Source organism: Lagopus muta, chromosome 2, assembly GCF_023343835.1.
Source record: "Lagopus muta isolate bLagMut1 chromosome 2, bLagMut1 primary, whole genome shotgun sequence".
Taxonomy (NCBI): Eukaryota; Metazoa; Chordata; class Aves; order Galliformes; family Phasianidae; genus Lagopus; species Lagopus muta.
Window position 1 is genome coordinate 39,323,798 of NC_064434.1, and position 12,166 is coordinate 39,335,963.

General features: G+C 44.6%; 1 protein-coding gene across 3 annotated transcripts; it reads right to left on the reverse strand.

Annotated features, from left to right (window-relative positions):
- Window positions 1-1,535: 1,535 nt before the first annotated feature.
- Window positions 1,536-12,141, reverse strand: COQ3 (coenzyme Q3, methyltransferase). Of its 3 annotated transcripts, none has more exons than XM_048937167.1 (7): window positions 10,818-12,141; window positions 10,158-10,269; window positions 9,808-9,960; window positions 9,562-9,661; window positions 8,236-8,478; window positions 7,074-7,233; window positions 1,543-5,743 (listed from the first exon to the last, which is right to left on the reverse strand). In XM_048937167.1, the coding sequence occupies exons 1-7, from the start codon at window positions 11,323-11,325 to the stop codon at window positions 5,547-5,549; spliced, it is 1,473 nt and encodes a 490-aa protein (XP_048793124.1). In that variant the 5' UTR covers window positions 11,326-12,141; the 3' UTR covers window positions 1,543-5,546. The 3 variants fall into 3 exon arrangements, with proteins under 3 accessions (XP_048793126.1, XP_048793124.1, XP_048793127.1); XM_048937170.1 differs by having other exon boundaries at window positions 1,554-5,743; window positions 10,754-10,872; XM_048937169.1 differs by lacking the exon at window positions 10,158-10,269 and having other exon boundaries at window positions 1,536-5,743; window positions 10,754-12,141.
- Window positions 12,142-12,166: the final 25 nt, after the last annotated feature.

Here is a 12,166-nt window from a genome sequence, read left to right on the forward strand (position 1 = left end):
GCAAGGAACATCAAAACAAGTAGATGTACATCCATGTGTCTATACCTTCACTGTATTATGTTGGGGCCTGAGACCTCATCAGACTTCTGAGTTGGGTATCGTGGTTGCCTCACCTGAGGTTTGCTTTCCTCTGCTGCTGTTGGTTGGTTTTGGAGAGCAGATCTTCAAGAAGAAGGACCACTCATTTGCTGCTGATCTCACCACCCCACAGCTCCTGCTGTCTCCTTCCAAGTGGCCAGAGCTTGAGCAAAGTAATGCTTTAACAGCTCCATTAGTTGATACAGATTGTTTCCTGCTTAGTCCCAAGGCAATACGGCGTTAAGCGATCCTCCTTTCTGGATGCTTAGAAGAAACTCTCCTGTAAGCACTGCCCAGAGATGCTCTGTCCGAAGAGAAACCACCCCACAGTGCCAGTGTGGAGACCTGCCAGCCCCAGTGACAGTGCCACTCAGGTAGGACCTCGTGTTGTGTGCTGGCAGAGCATCCTCTGGGAAGGCTTGGCTGGGCACAGAAATGTTTTTCTTCTGCTTGAAACAACTTGAATTTACTGAGCCCTTGCTTGCAGAAGACCTCATTTGATAGAGTTTGAGAATGTGAAAAAAAGCTCATCATAGCCAGCAGGCTCTGCAAGTTCTTTTTGAAACAGTCACTGGTTGCTGCCAGGGTTTGTTTTGTTGTAATATTAATGATCTCTCTGGGCAGCTTGGGTTTCATACACACAACTCTTTAATTATTCAGATAAAAATAGCCAAGGTGTAGCTGTAAAGCGTTCATGCTGCATTTCAGTTCATATGCAGAAAAGGAGTTGGTGAGAACTTTGATTAAATACAAGCCTAAAAATACATGGAAAATGTAGAACAGCCAGAATCTAAATACTTTTCTATATGGAAGGACCTGTATGTAAGTCCCAGTTTACCTCGCACCTTCTGATAAACAAGGCCACTTTCAGAGGTGACTCACACCATGAGACTGCCCCAAATGATTAAAATAGCTCAGTGTTCCTTCTTCTGCACAAAAAAAAAAAAAAAGGCTATACAAGAAGCTTCCTGCTTTCTGCATATGGCAGTGCTCTGGCTGGCAGCTCAGTGCTAAGCTGGCCACGTTCGTAAGTTATTTATATTGGTTGGACTATATGATCTTAGTGGTCTTTTCCAATCTTAATGATTCCGTGATTCTATTTTATGAACTAGGTAAACTGAAAGAAAAAAAAAAACACCAGTTTGACAGACGAGTCTCATGGTTCCCTCAGTCATTTTTAATGATATTACAATATGAGCTTTCTGGACAGCTGGCAAGTTGCACACTTCTGTGGTTGGATCTTACATCTGAAGCTTTCCCAGAGCAGAACAGTTCCAGGAATCCCCTGCAGTTGCTGCTCAGGGTGATGGCTCCCACCTTCCCTCCTTTTCAGGTATCAACTGTTAACATAATCATCCCATCAGAGGAATTCAGACTCATGCTTCCGTGACCTCAGTATGTGTATATTGTCATTCAGGAGAATAAACACCTCAAATCTTTTCCTATAATTTCTATTACAAGTCTATATAATACAGTTGCTTAATTTTAAGGCCATATTTACATTTTAATTTCAGCTGTTTCGGGTTTGTTTTTTCAGTTGGCCCAACTCATGAGGACACAAGAGGTTTCAAATTTATTAATGGAACAGTAATGGTCTTCACAGTCCTTTTAAGAAGAAAAAATAATGTGTTTTTTAGAGACAGTGAATATTGATTACATCACTGGAGTGACTCCACATGGGAATAAAAACACGATAAAATGTAAATCAGATATATATCCTGAGCTCCTAATGCACTGATGTCATCAGGAGAGGTGGGTGTGCAATGTGTGTAAGTTATGACAGGTCAGGTGGTTTTACATCCCAGACAAAAACCTAGCCATTCTAGCTAGGGTCAAACATGACATCATTTTATATAGCTTCAAGAAAATGGTGATGTGTGGAGATACAAAACAGTCACTGTGATACAAAGGTTGGTGAGAATATTAAAAGGGCAGAGATTTATCCTATAGCCTGCAGGAAGCAGGGGAAATACAAGTTGATTTTTATCACAAAAAATAATCTGAAAAGAATTATATTTTTGTTGAAATTTATGGTAGCATTCAGTCTAAGCAAAATTAATTGATTTTAAAAAGGTTATAAAAGCAATATTCTACTTCCATTGGAGCTGGGGAAAAATATGTGATTATGATGGCAAGATGTGCATTACATAATAGAAACAATTTTTTGGTCACTCATCCCATCATGAAGCAGGAGATAGTGCAATAAAATCCACAGCGGGCGGAAAAAGTAGAAAGCTATTCCAAGGCAGTGAAGAAATAAACCACAAAACCTTCTTTAGAGATGCTGATGGGCAGCTGTGTGCTAAGTGCTACTGTCTCTGTGGACTCAACAAAGCCTGGCAGAGGGTTCTGGAGGTCAGGGCAGAGAGCCCTGCCTTGGCACAGCTCTGTTGCTGTCACAGAGAGCTCAGCGCTGCTCCTCCACTCCCTGTGAGGAGCTACAGCTGCCATCAGGCCTCCTCTCAGCTCCTCTGCTCTGGGCTGAGCAAACCAAGGGATCTCTGCCACCTCTTGTATATCATCCCCTCTAGAGCCTTCACCATCTTGAAATACACAGCAAAGAAGTATTGTGACTGTATGTTTCCAATAAAGGGGATATGGGCACAAAGATCTACTGTGGGATTCCACCTGGAAGCATCAGAGTACAAGACTGATTAAACATAAGAAACACCATAAGGGAGGATCTAGCAGCTCCTCTTGAGTAATAAGTGACCAACGTTCAATTTGAAGCCAGAGGAGCCCAGCTTTCCTTCCCAGGAGCTTGGTGATGGGGCAGGTATTTGAAACAAGGCACCAGGAGTTAATATGACAAGACTCAGGTGGAACTGAGATCCTCTCAAAGCACTGCAGCCACATAATCAACGCTTTGATGGTGGTTCATCTTTTTGTTTCACTTATCCTCCTCCAGCCTTCTTCATCAGACCAGTTAATTATAGAAGCTGGGCCCCTTGGCCTCTGAACCTCTCAATTGCATGCCATTATTTCTTTCAAGCATTTCTAAGAAGCACTTGGAGAAATCTTTTTTTCTTTCTTTCTTTTAATTAAAGCTGAGGTTTCAACATAATGAAAGAACTTCAGAATTGAGACCATCTTGCAGAAAGTTTTTCTGAAATCAGCTTCTCCATTCCCTTCACAGTCACAACCTTTTTCACTTCCCACTACTTACTCCCTTTTTCTTCCACTCCCTAGGGAATTAATGCAGGATGTTTGCAAACACGTGTACAGAAATGTTTAGGTTCTGTTAAAGTGGTCTAAAAAAGACTTGATCACAAGGGAACAATGGACAGTGAGATAGCATAACAAAACATCAGGGAAACTTCCAAGTTCTGTTTTTATTTAGAAAGAAAATTATATGTAAATCTCTTCTGAAGATCTCATACTTCTCCTATTAGGCTAGAGAGCAATTAACATCTGAATTATTATCTGAAAGGGCAGTTTTACAAGAGAGGTTCATCTTGCTGGAAGCATCCTGCCCCTTGAGGGGCCATCCTGCCCCACCCTTATCTCTCCACGTGGCTGCTGTAAGTCCTCAGCAGTGGAAAAATTCCTCTCCCAGAACGCCACCACTGCCCCCCCCAAAAAAAAAGAACTGAGAAAACAATTATTTATTGGGCAAGTAAGCTGAATCAGAGTGCAAACAACTTGGAGAAGCTTCAGACTCGGTAATGTAGTGCATGAACCAGGGTGGGAGAGCTCAGACATAGGAGCCAAATCAGAGCTAACAGCTTAAGACTGGCCAGAACAACAGAGTTTGCTCTGTTGCACCTTTTAGACAGGTCAGATCTTTGCTCTGTGTGATCAGATCTGTTGCTGTGTTACAGAAACAGATGGCTGGAAACAGGAGGTTCAAGGGGTAACAAATAAATATAGAAGCTGAAAAAAAAAACCTTTTTTCCCAATCTCAAGGCAAGAATCACTCCTGCCTCACCCCTAGTCTCAGCTGCTTACCTGCTGCTATAACATTTCTTTTTTTTCAGCCTCTGCTCCTGTAAGCCTCAAGACTATGGCTCCATACTTAGAAACAACTTGCAACAGAAAAGCCAAAGGCTTGCAAATTTATTTGACTTAGTTTCCTTAGCACCGATTGCATTTTCACAGCAACAGGCTACAAGGTCCGTGCCACCCACTTAACTCTCGCATTTGACAGGGTTTCTATATATGTGTAGCAACAGTAGGTGAGGTGCCCATGCCATACATGAGCCCTATAAACTGCCTTCTACGTCACTGAACTCTTCACATCAAGATAGTTTTTCTTCCCAGAAGCCAAACTATAGCACAGATATTACAAAGCAGAATTTACTGTCACACAAACATTCACAGTAGAGTCCTTTCAGATTTGATATCTGTGAAATACTACTGTTTCCCTTAGTAATTAACTACATTCTTATATACATCATCAGATCCAACGCTTTGATTCTGAGGTACCATGGAGCAAAGCAGCAAGAATACAAATACATAATATAGTAATTTAGCCCACTAAACCTCTGCAACAGGTAAAATATCCAACAGAAGAAGTTTCATTTTCATTTTGCAGGGATGAAAATTAAAAAACACAGCCAAGCCACCTCTTTGCCTATATATAAGCCAAGGGAAAGCGAAGGAGAAAAGAAAGAGATATAACCATAAAGAAAAGTTTTATTTAGAAAGTGCTGTTTCAATAAACACTTTTCCTTATGCTGGCACAAGAACTTTACAAACGACTAGGTATGGCATTTCAATAGGACAGCCCACTAATGCAATGTGTAGCTAGCAAAAAGCTCCAGTTGCTTAGTAAAGTTCTACCTGCAGCTATACTGTCCTTTATTCGGGAACAGGGAGAAGGTTAAAATAGGCACAGATAAAGCCACCTCACGGCGATGAGACTTCTGACAGCAGAGGCACTCTGGGCTGTAAGACTCTCTTTCCACCGCAGTGATCAGCTGTAGAAACAGCACAACCCAACAGCAAAGGGTTGCTACTCTTCTTTCAGCATCCTCCCTCCCCATTCAGGAAGAAGGCACAGTGTGGAAACAAGTGGTGATTGTGGTTTTGTGGCTTTTAAATGTACATGAATTTTAACATGAAGTACTTTATACATGAGTAACTGAAATATCTAAAGCATTTCCCATACATTGTGCTTTCCAACTCATCCTGCATTGAAGCTATCATTCTACGGAAAGACAGGTTTTCCTCAGATGACACAAACATCATCATCCAAAGAAAGAGCCTTCTCAAAGCTACTGAGGGAACAATTTGAAACTTCTTTTTTTATAAAAAGACTTCTTCCAGAGCTTTGCTGATTTCAATCTTAAAGGATTCCTGAGATAACAGGCACTTGTTTTTTCTGAGACTGCCCAAAATATTTGGCCAAAAATGGCATCAACATTATTAATGCAAACAGCAAGCTTGTTGTTACAAAAGGCTTTATTGTGCCTGTCTAAAACCTTTTCTGTTCCTGGTGGCAGTCCATCAGCATGTATCTCAGCTGGTCACACGCTGGTGCCAGCTGTGGCCGAGCACTGTTCACTTTTCATCTCTGAGAGAGGCTCTGTTTGGCTTGTCTGTGCCTGACCCTCGGATTTCACAGCATGCAGGGCATAGTTAATGCTTGTGCTTTCAATCCAGCTCCAGGACCTGGTGAGGGGGTTGTACAGCATCCCATTCACAGCCTTGACAGAGAAGCCATCTAGAAAAGTAAGAAGGCATAAGGAAACATTTTCTTTCTGAGTCACTGCCACATCAAACACTTTAGAACAGCAAGTCTGAAATACGCTTCTTCCACTTGTGGAATTGTGCTTCACAAGCCTGCTTTTGTCAGACACCAGCAGCAGCAATGACCACACCATTACCACTATATGGTAAGCCACTGCAAGGAGATACACTACAAACAACCAACCACATGTGGGTGAATGATAAAGTTTTGGTTTTTCTTATAGACAGACACATCCTTCAGACTGACACAGCATGCTTCAAAACCAAAACGTGAGCACATCTTTGGAAGGACTTTGCAGATCCCCCTGAGAAGAGGAAATATAAGAAAGGCAGAAGAGTGCAATCAAAAACTTGGCGTAAGCAAGGAGTGATTTAGCACTCCCTGTTGAGCAGCTCTCAGTTCACTGCATGCCTCTGCCATGTCCCAGTAGGATGCAGCAGACAAGGCAGAAAACAAACAGCCACTCAAAACAAATCACTCCACTGCACCTGCTTCTCCTTTTCAGGAGAGAAAAGCAACAAGCACCAGCACGTTGAGTCGGGCCGTGATCCTGATGGCACCTCTGGAAGGTGCTGTGCAAAGGCCTTACCAAGAGAATACTCATACATCAGGTTCCCTACAGTGAACTAAAGGAGAGTGAAATATTTGGTGAGAGGGTTTTAAAGCACGTTTAGAGAAGGAGGACAATGAAGCAGAGTTCCTTCCAGCTCAGTACTTTTCTCTTGTAAAAGCCATCAAACCACAGCTGATTTGATCAAATCAGCATGGTACTGCTTCTCAAGAACTGACTGCTGTACTTGTGGTAGATTTCACCTTCACAATCTTTAAGGAATCTTTCAGTAACATAATATTCATAAAGAACATGGAGCCACAACCAAAAATAAAACACCTCCCAGCAGGAAGATGACAAACAAAGCAGTGCAGCAGGGCAGCTCTGGAGTGCCAATACAGCTATTTCCTGAAACCTGACCTAGAAGATATGAACCACTTCAGAGTGTACATCCTGCCACCAGAACAGGATGGAAAACCTTGGCCTTCTTGCTTCAGCTGTCCAACAGTGGGACAGCTGTAATGGTGATTTTGTTTGACTAATCTCTGCATTCGTACAACTCCGTTTTGTTTATACAATAGCCAGCAAGCAGCAGTGTCTCTAACACAGAAATGGTGCTCACCGACTAGTAACTCACACAGGAAAAGCTGTATGCTGCCAACAGCAATCAGCCCAGCTCTCCTATCCCCTTGCCACTCCTACAGCAAGCACTGAGTCTCTCCCCATGCTCCCATCACCCAGCCCAGTACTCACTCGCTTCCAAGAGGCGCTCCAGCTCCTCTGGGGGAACAAACTTCTCCCAGTCATGTGTTCCTTCTGGTACAATGCCTGCTATTTTTTCTGCAACCACAATTCCCAGGATATAGGACAACTGAGTTTTATTGATTGTAGTAATGAACAAAGAACCTCCAGGCTAGTTAAAATATTAAAATGTTAAATCAGAAAAACATTCATTTGAAAATACACTTTAAATTCACTCTCATTAAAGCTTAAACTGTCTATCTACAAGCCCATATGCTACAAGGTGACATAACCATAATCAGAAACCACTTCCTTGCACAGAAACCATCTAACAAAGTCAGTTATAATATTGCCCAGGAAATGGATAAAAGAAAGGCGTAAAGTCAATACAGGACCTGTTGTAAAAACAAAGATGTGTTATGTTGGTTTGTTTGTTTTTAAATTGAAGCTTTAGTACAACATGCAATACTGCTCAACTTATCAGACTGCTGAACATAGCTTGCTTGCATTAATGATGACAGGGACAAAATCCAAAGCCAGGAATGAATTCTAAGCATTTAAGAGACTTTTTGGTAGGAAAAAAAGGATAATTTCTATGTCCCCAAATGGCCAAAAATCAGTTAAAAATTCCATTCAAATAATCTATTATTCCTTCTGAAGACCAAAAAGAAACATCACGCGATTAGAGAGATGCTGCTTGCACACCAGGCCTACCGTCCTTCTTTGCAAAGATATCAAAAGGAATAAAACAACACCTGATTATCTCTGAGGATCACTATCACCCTTTATAAGCAACTCAGGAGCTTCTTCTGAACCAGAAACGTTATTACAGTCAGCTTAAAGGCAGTCTGAGCCACTGCACTCCATCACCAACAGCACTGACTTGTTTTACCTAGATGAAATGGGATGCAACCAGATTTATGATTCAAAGCTATATCTCAACAGTAGGTAATGCCACTAACACTTTCCTAAGGCAGGACAGGGGAATTAAATATGCTCCAATTTCAGGTTCCTGAAGGTAGGAAGATGTACTCACACCTTTGGAGCACGTCTCAGCACTCGTGCACCCAAGTGGAGAAAGGGATGCAGATGGAGGCATTCTCACATACCTTCAAATGAAAATCTCCATAATAAAAGAGAATACTTCCAATAACGAAAGCAAGAACTCTCTTACCTTTAACACCTGACAGCAACACTTGATAAACATTTCAAGGTCAGCAACATGCTCCACGACTTCAGAAGCTACAATTACATCAAACATTTCCACAGACTCCTCCACAATCTCCTCCAGTGAGCTGGACTTGTACTGTATTCTCTTGGCCAGAACTGGATCAAATGACTTGTGCTGATCTGCCGCTCTGATGTTTTCTTCCAGAGGATCAATTCCAGTAACTGAAGCTCCCAGTCTACCTAGAGGCTAAGAATACAAAGTGTAATTTATTCTCTGCGTGAAAGCAGAGGTTTTTTTTTCTTTTAATTAAAGGTGCCTTCAATTTCACAGTGTCCATAGGTGATGCAGGAAACAAGGCAAATGCCAATAAATGACGCGCTCTGGCCCAGCAGTTTTATTTCAAATATTAATTAAAGGGAAAATAAAAACACTTAGCTTTATCTGCATGGGAGCAATAATTTTCTCCGACAGAAAACTAAATACCAGAATATACAGTATTTTTCAGAAAAACTTCTGAGTCCATTTTGTTGTCCCAAATAAAGATTTCCTCCAACATTACCCTCAGGTAGAGGAAAAACACAGGAGGAAAATCAACACAGTATGTAAAGAGGGAAAACAATGCCTTATTTAATTACTGTCATTACTTTCTTCAACATCCATCTGTAACGGCAAATCCTCATATCTTTTTAATGGTTACTTAATACGTGATTATATCTGGGGCTTTCTCACTGCTGAGAACTGAACACTGATGCTTGCTAGGATAGCAGCAGGCTTGGCTGTCACTCAAGCTCTTCCAGTGTCTTCTTACTCATAGGTTAACACCTCAGTCATCACCTCTCCTGAAACCGAAACAGGCTGCTGAACATGACCACATGTATGTTATTCCAACCCGAAATCCACCAGTTATTAGCCTAAGAGAGCCAGGCAGCACACCGGTTCTGCACGTCCTGTCAGAGAGCAGGCTCTCATTAGAACAAGGATTTTGCTCAGAATGAATTAGGGAAGAAAAAAAAAGAAATAGGGAGAGATTATTTGCAACACTTCATTTCAGATGCTGATAAAGTTCCCAGGATCACTCGGCTGAAGCTACAAACCACCCATCATCTACTGTTGAGATGCAGCGCTGCTCGGGCCTGTGCAACCATTTGGTTCCACTTCTCAGCCCCCAGGTTCTGCAGAACGCTCAGGAGCCTGTCTGTGCTGCTAACTAAGGCATCACTGGAAGAGAAGAGCTCCTTCTCTGAGGATTAGAAATGGAACAGCATCACAGTTAACTCAAAAAACACACGTGCTTTTTAACAGGAAAAACAGGAGCACACCGTTTCTTACCTCACTCAGCAGTCCACCACCACAGCCAACATCCAGAATCTTGATCCCAGAAAGTGGGCTTCCCTGCTGGTAGGTGCCGCCCATGTTCAGCACAGTGTCTCTGGCAGAAAGGGGCAAACACACAGGGTGGTTCAGTAAATGCAACACGCGGTTAACTTACGTGTTGCTAATGGTTATACATTCTCCGTGTTTTCTGAGGTTGCAGGGAAACAGTACCCACAAAAACACCTGTCTTCAAACCCACACCTAATAAACGGCACTCTGATGTCATTCATGGAATGCAGGGCTGAGTATTCTCCTTGCTCGTCCCACCACCTGTGTGCCAGCAGCTGGAATTTCCTCAATTCCTTTGGATCCACTGACGACTGCGAGGTGCTGAGCAGCCTCCTCACGGTGACCCTGAGCAACGAAAGCCACGTCATGAAACTAATACCTGAAATATGGTGAGAAAACACACTCTTCATAATCAGAGCATTAAAAAAAAAAAAAAATAGCTTTCATCCAACTCCCAGTATTTGTGGTATTTAGAAATGCCTTCAGGTGATGCCATGATGCCATCCCCTGTCACACAGCGTAAGTCCAGCCCCAGTCCTTACATGCTGCCCTTTAGGTCAGTCGGAGCGCTGCTGGGATTCAGCCGAACTTTGCCATTACGGTTCAGGAGAGCGCTGGTGGGGAGCGTGCAGCAGGACGGCTCGCCGTGGCCACCTGCAGACACAGAGCGGGGCACTGAGCGGCACACGCCGGCTCCGCAGCTCGCGGGCATAAAACAACCCGGCCTGTCACCGCTGCTCTGGGACGTACGCACAGCCTCAACTGGGAATACCTATTGGTTATCGCTGCGTTAGAAAAAGGAAAGCCGTTTATTCTGAGCGTGCCTGCACAAACACGCTTCCAGATAAAACAGCCCCAGGGCTGCCATCCCTGATTCACCGCACGGCTGCACGCTCCTTCGCAGCTCACGCACACGGGCACCGGCCATGAAACGCCTGCGCGAAACCCGTCCGGGCGGGGCGCAGCCTGGCCGAGGCCGCCGCGTTCTCCAGCCTTTTCCAAATCGCCTCCCGGCCCCACCGCGGCGGCCCTGGAGGAGCCCGGTCTGCGCGGCACCGACCGCTGCACCCCGCGGCAGATCCTACCGCCGGACCGGGCCGGACCCCGCCCGTTCGCCCTTCAACCCCTTCCCTCTCACCGGCCGCCGCCCACCGGCCGCTCAGGGCGCGGACAAAGGCGCGGACCGTCCCCGCGCCGCGCACCATGGCTGCGCTCTGGGCGCTCGGTCCGCGCGTCCGCCGGCAACGGGGACGGCGCCGCGGCGTTCCGTTGCTTTCCGTTCCGCCGAACCGCTCCCCTCCCCAACTCCGCTCTTCCCATCGGGTTAAAAACGCGGCGTCGGAGCCCGGGCGCGCTGTCCGTGCGTTTCCCCTGCGGCGACGCGGTGCGGGGATTTCGCTGTTCTAACAACTGTAGGGGTCTTCCAGCCCTTCCACGCAGGGAAGGCCCGGGAAAGCCGCCGTGCCCGCACATAGAGCCGGCTGCTCCGCGGTGTGCAGGAACCGCTACGGCCCGAAGGGACGGGGTGCCCCGCAGGCGGGAGCGCTCCGACTTTGTGTCTGTCGCGGCTAAACGCACGGTGAACTTGCGTGGCCGGGATGGGCCGAGAGCTGGACTACGCGATCTGAGAGATTGCGACCGGAATGATTCTGTGATTCGCTTAGCAGAACAGGCAGTCTGGAACAAGAGAGCCAATATACACACTGCCATTGCTTTTATATTTTCTATTTAAAGAAAAAAAGTAGTAACAAGTAATTAAATACACACACACTGGCATGTGTTTTACGTAACAGGATAAGCTGGTTCTAAACTGGAGGCAGCCGAACCATTATTGCATTCCAGCATTAACAGCAGATTTTATGACAACAGCATTTAAGAGCAGCAGCCTGGTCTCTGCCCTCTCCCTTAAAATAAACCCTCAAAGACACAACAGATTTTTCTCCCAAAGCACAAATTATGCCATAATTCAAAAAGTTTGTAACTGCTGAAGCTTTAGACTCTGTTAGTTTACTGCCATTGGGCCTAGCCATGGCAGCAGCCTGTTCCTGGGCTGCAAAACAGGTGCCTTTGTGTACATATTCATGTTATTTTTGTTGTGTTTGCCTTCAAAGCAGCATTTGTATGAAAACCAGCTCCCACTTGCCTCCACACTGTCCTTGACTCATAAATATTTCAAGGGAACCCCCCCAGAGTTGCTGGCATTCAACATTGCATGCCTCCATCTCCTAGACTGCGCAACTATGGAAGCATTTCAAAAGGTTGCTTTAGAAAGATAAAATAGAGTAATGATCCAATCTGGACTTTTCCAGAATGACACATCCCCATTTTTGCAGTATATATTTACGTGTTTTAAGAACACTCCAAACATAGGGAATTAGGACTGGATGTTATTTTGCCTCAGTGCTTGACAAAACACGCATAAGGGAGTTACTAAACAGGAAGGAGCCTGATGGCTGTGGTGTTGCCATAGCACCAACGTGTGTTTAATCACAGGCAGGCCAGGTATGCTGCTCAGTAAGGTTCCCCCCAAACAGTCCGGAGATCGTATGCT

Coding starts and splice junctions, on each gene's coding strand:
- COQ3 (XM_048937167.1), bottom strand. CDS start 11,325: ATGGCAGTGTGTATATTGGCTCTCTTGTTCCAGACTGCCTGTTCTGCT. Junction 9,961..10,157: donor ACTGACCTAAAGGGCAGCAT/GTAAGGACTGGG, acceptor TTCGTTGCTCAG/GGTCACCGTGAGGAGGCTGC. Junction 8,479..9,561: donor GTGGTGGACTGCTGAGTGAG/GTAAGAAACGGT, acceptor TTGTATTCTTAG/CCTCTAGGTAGACTGGGAGC.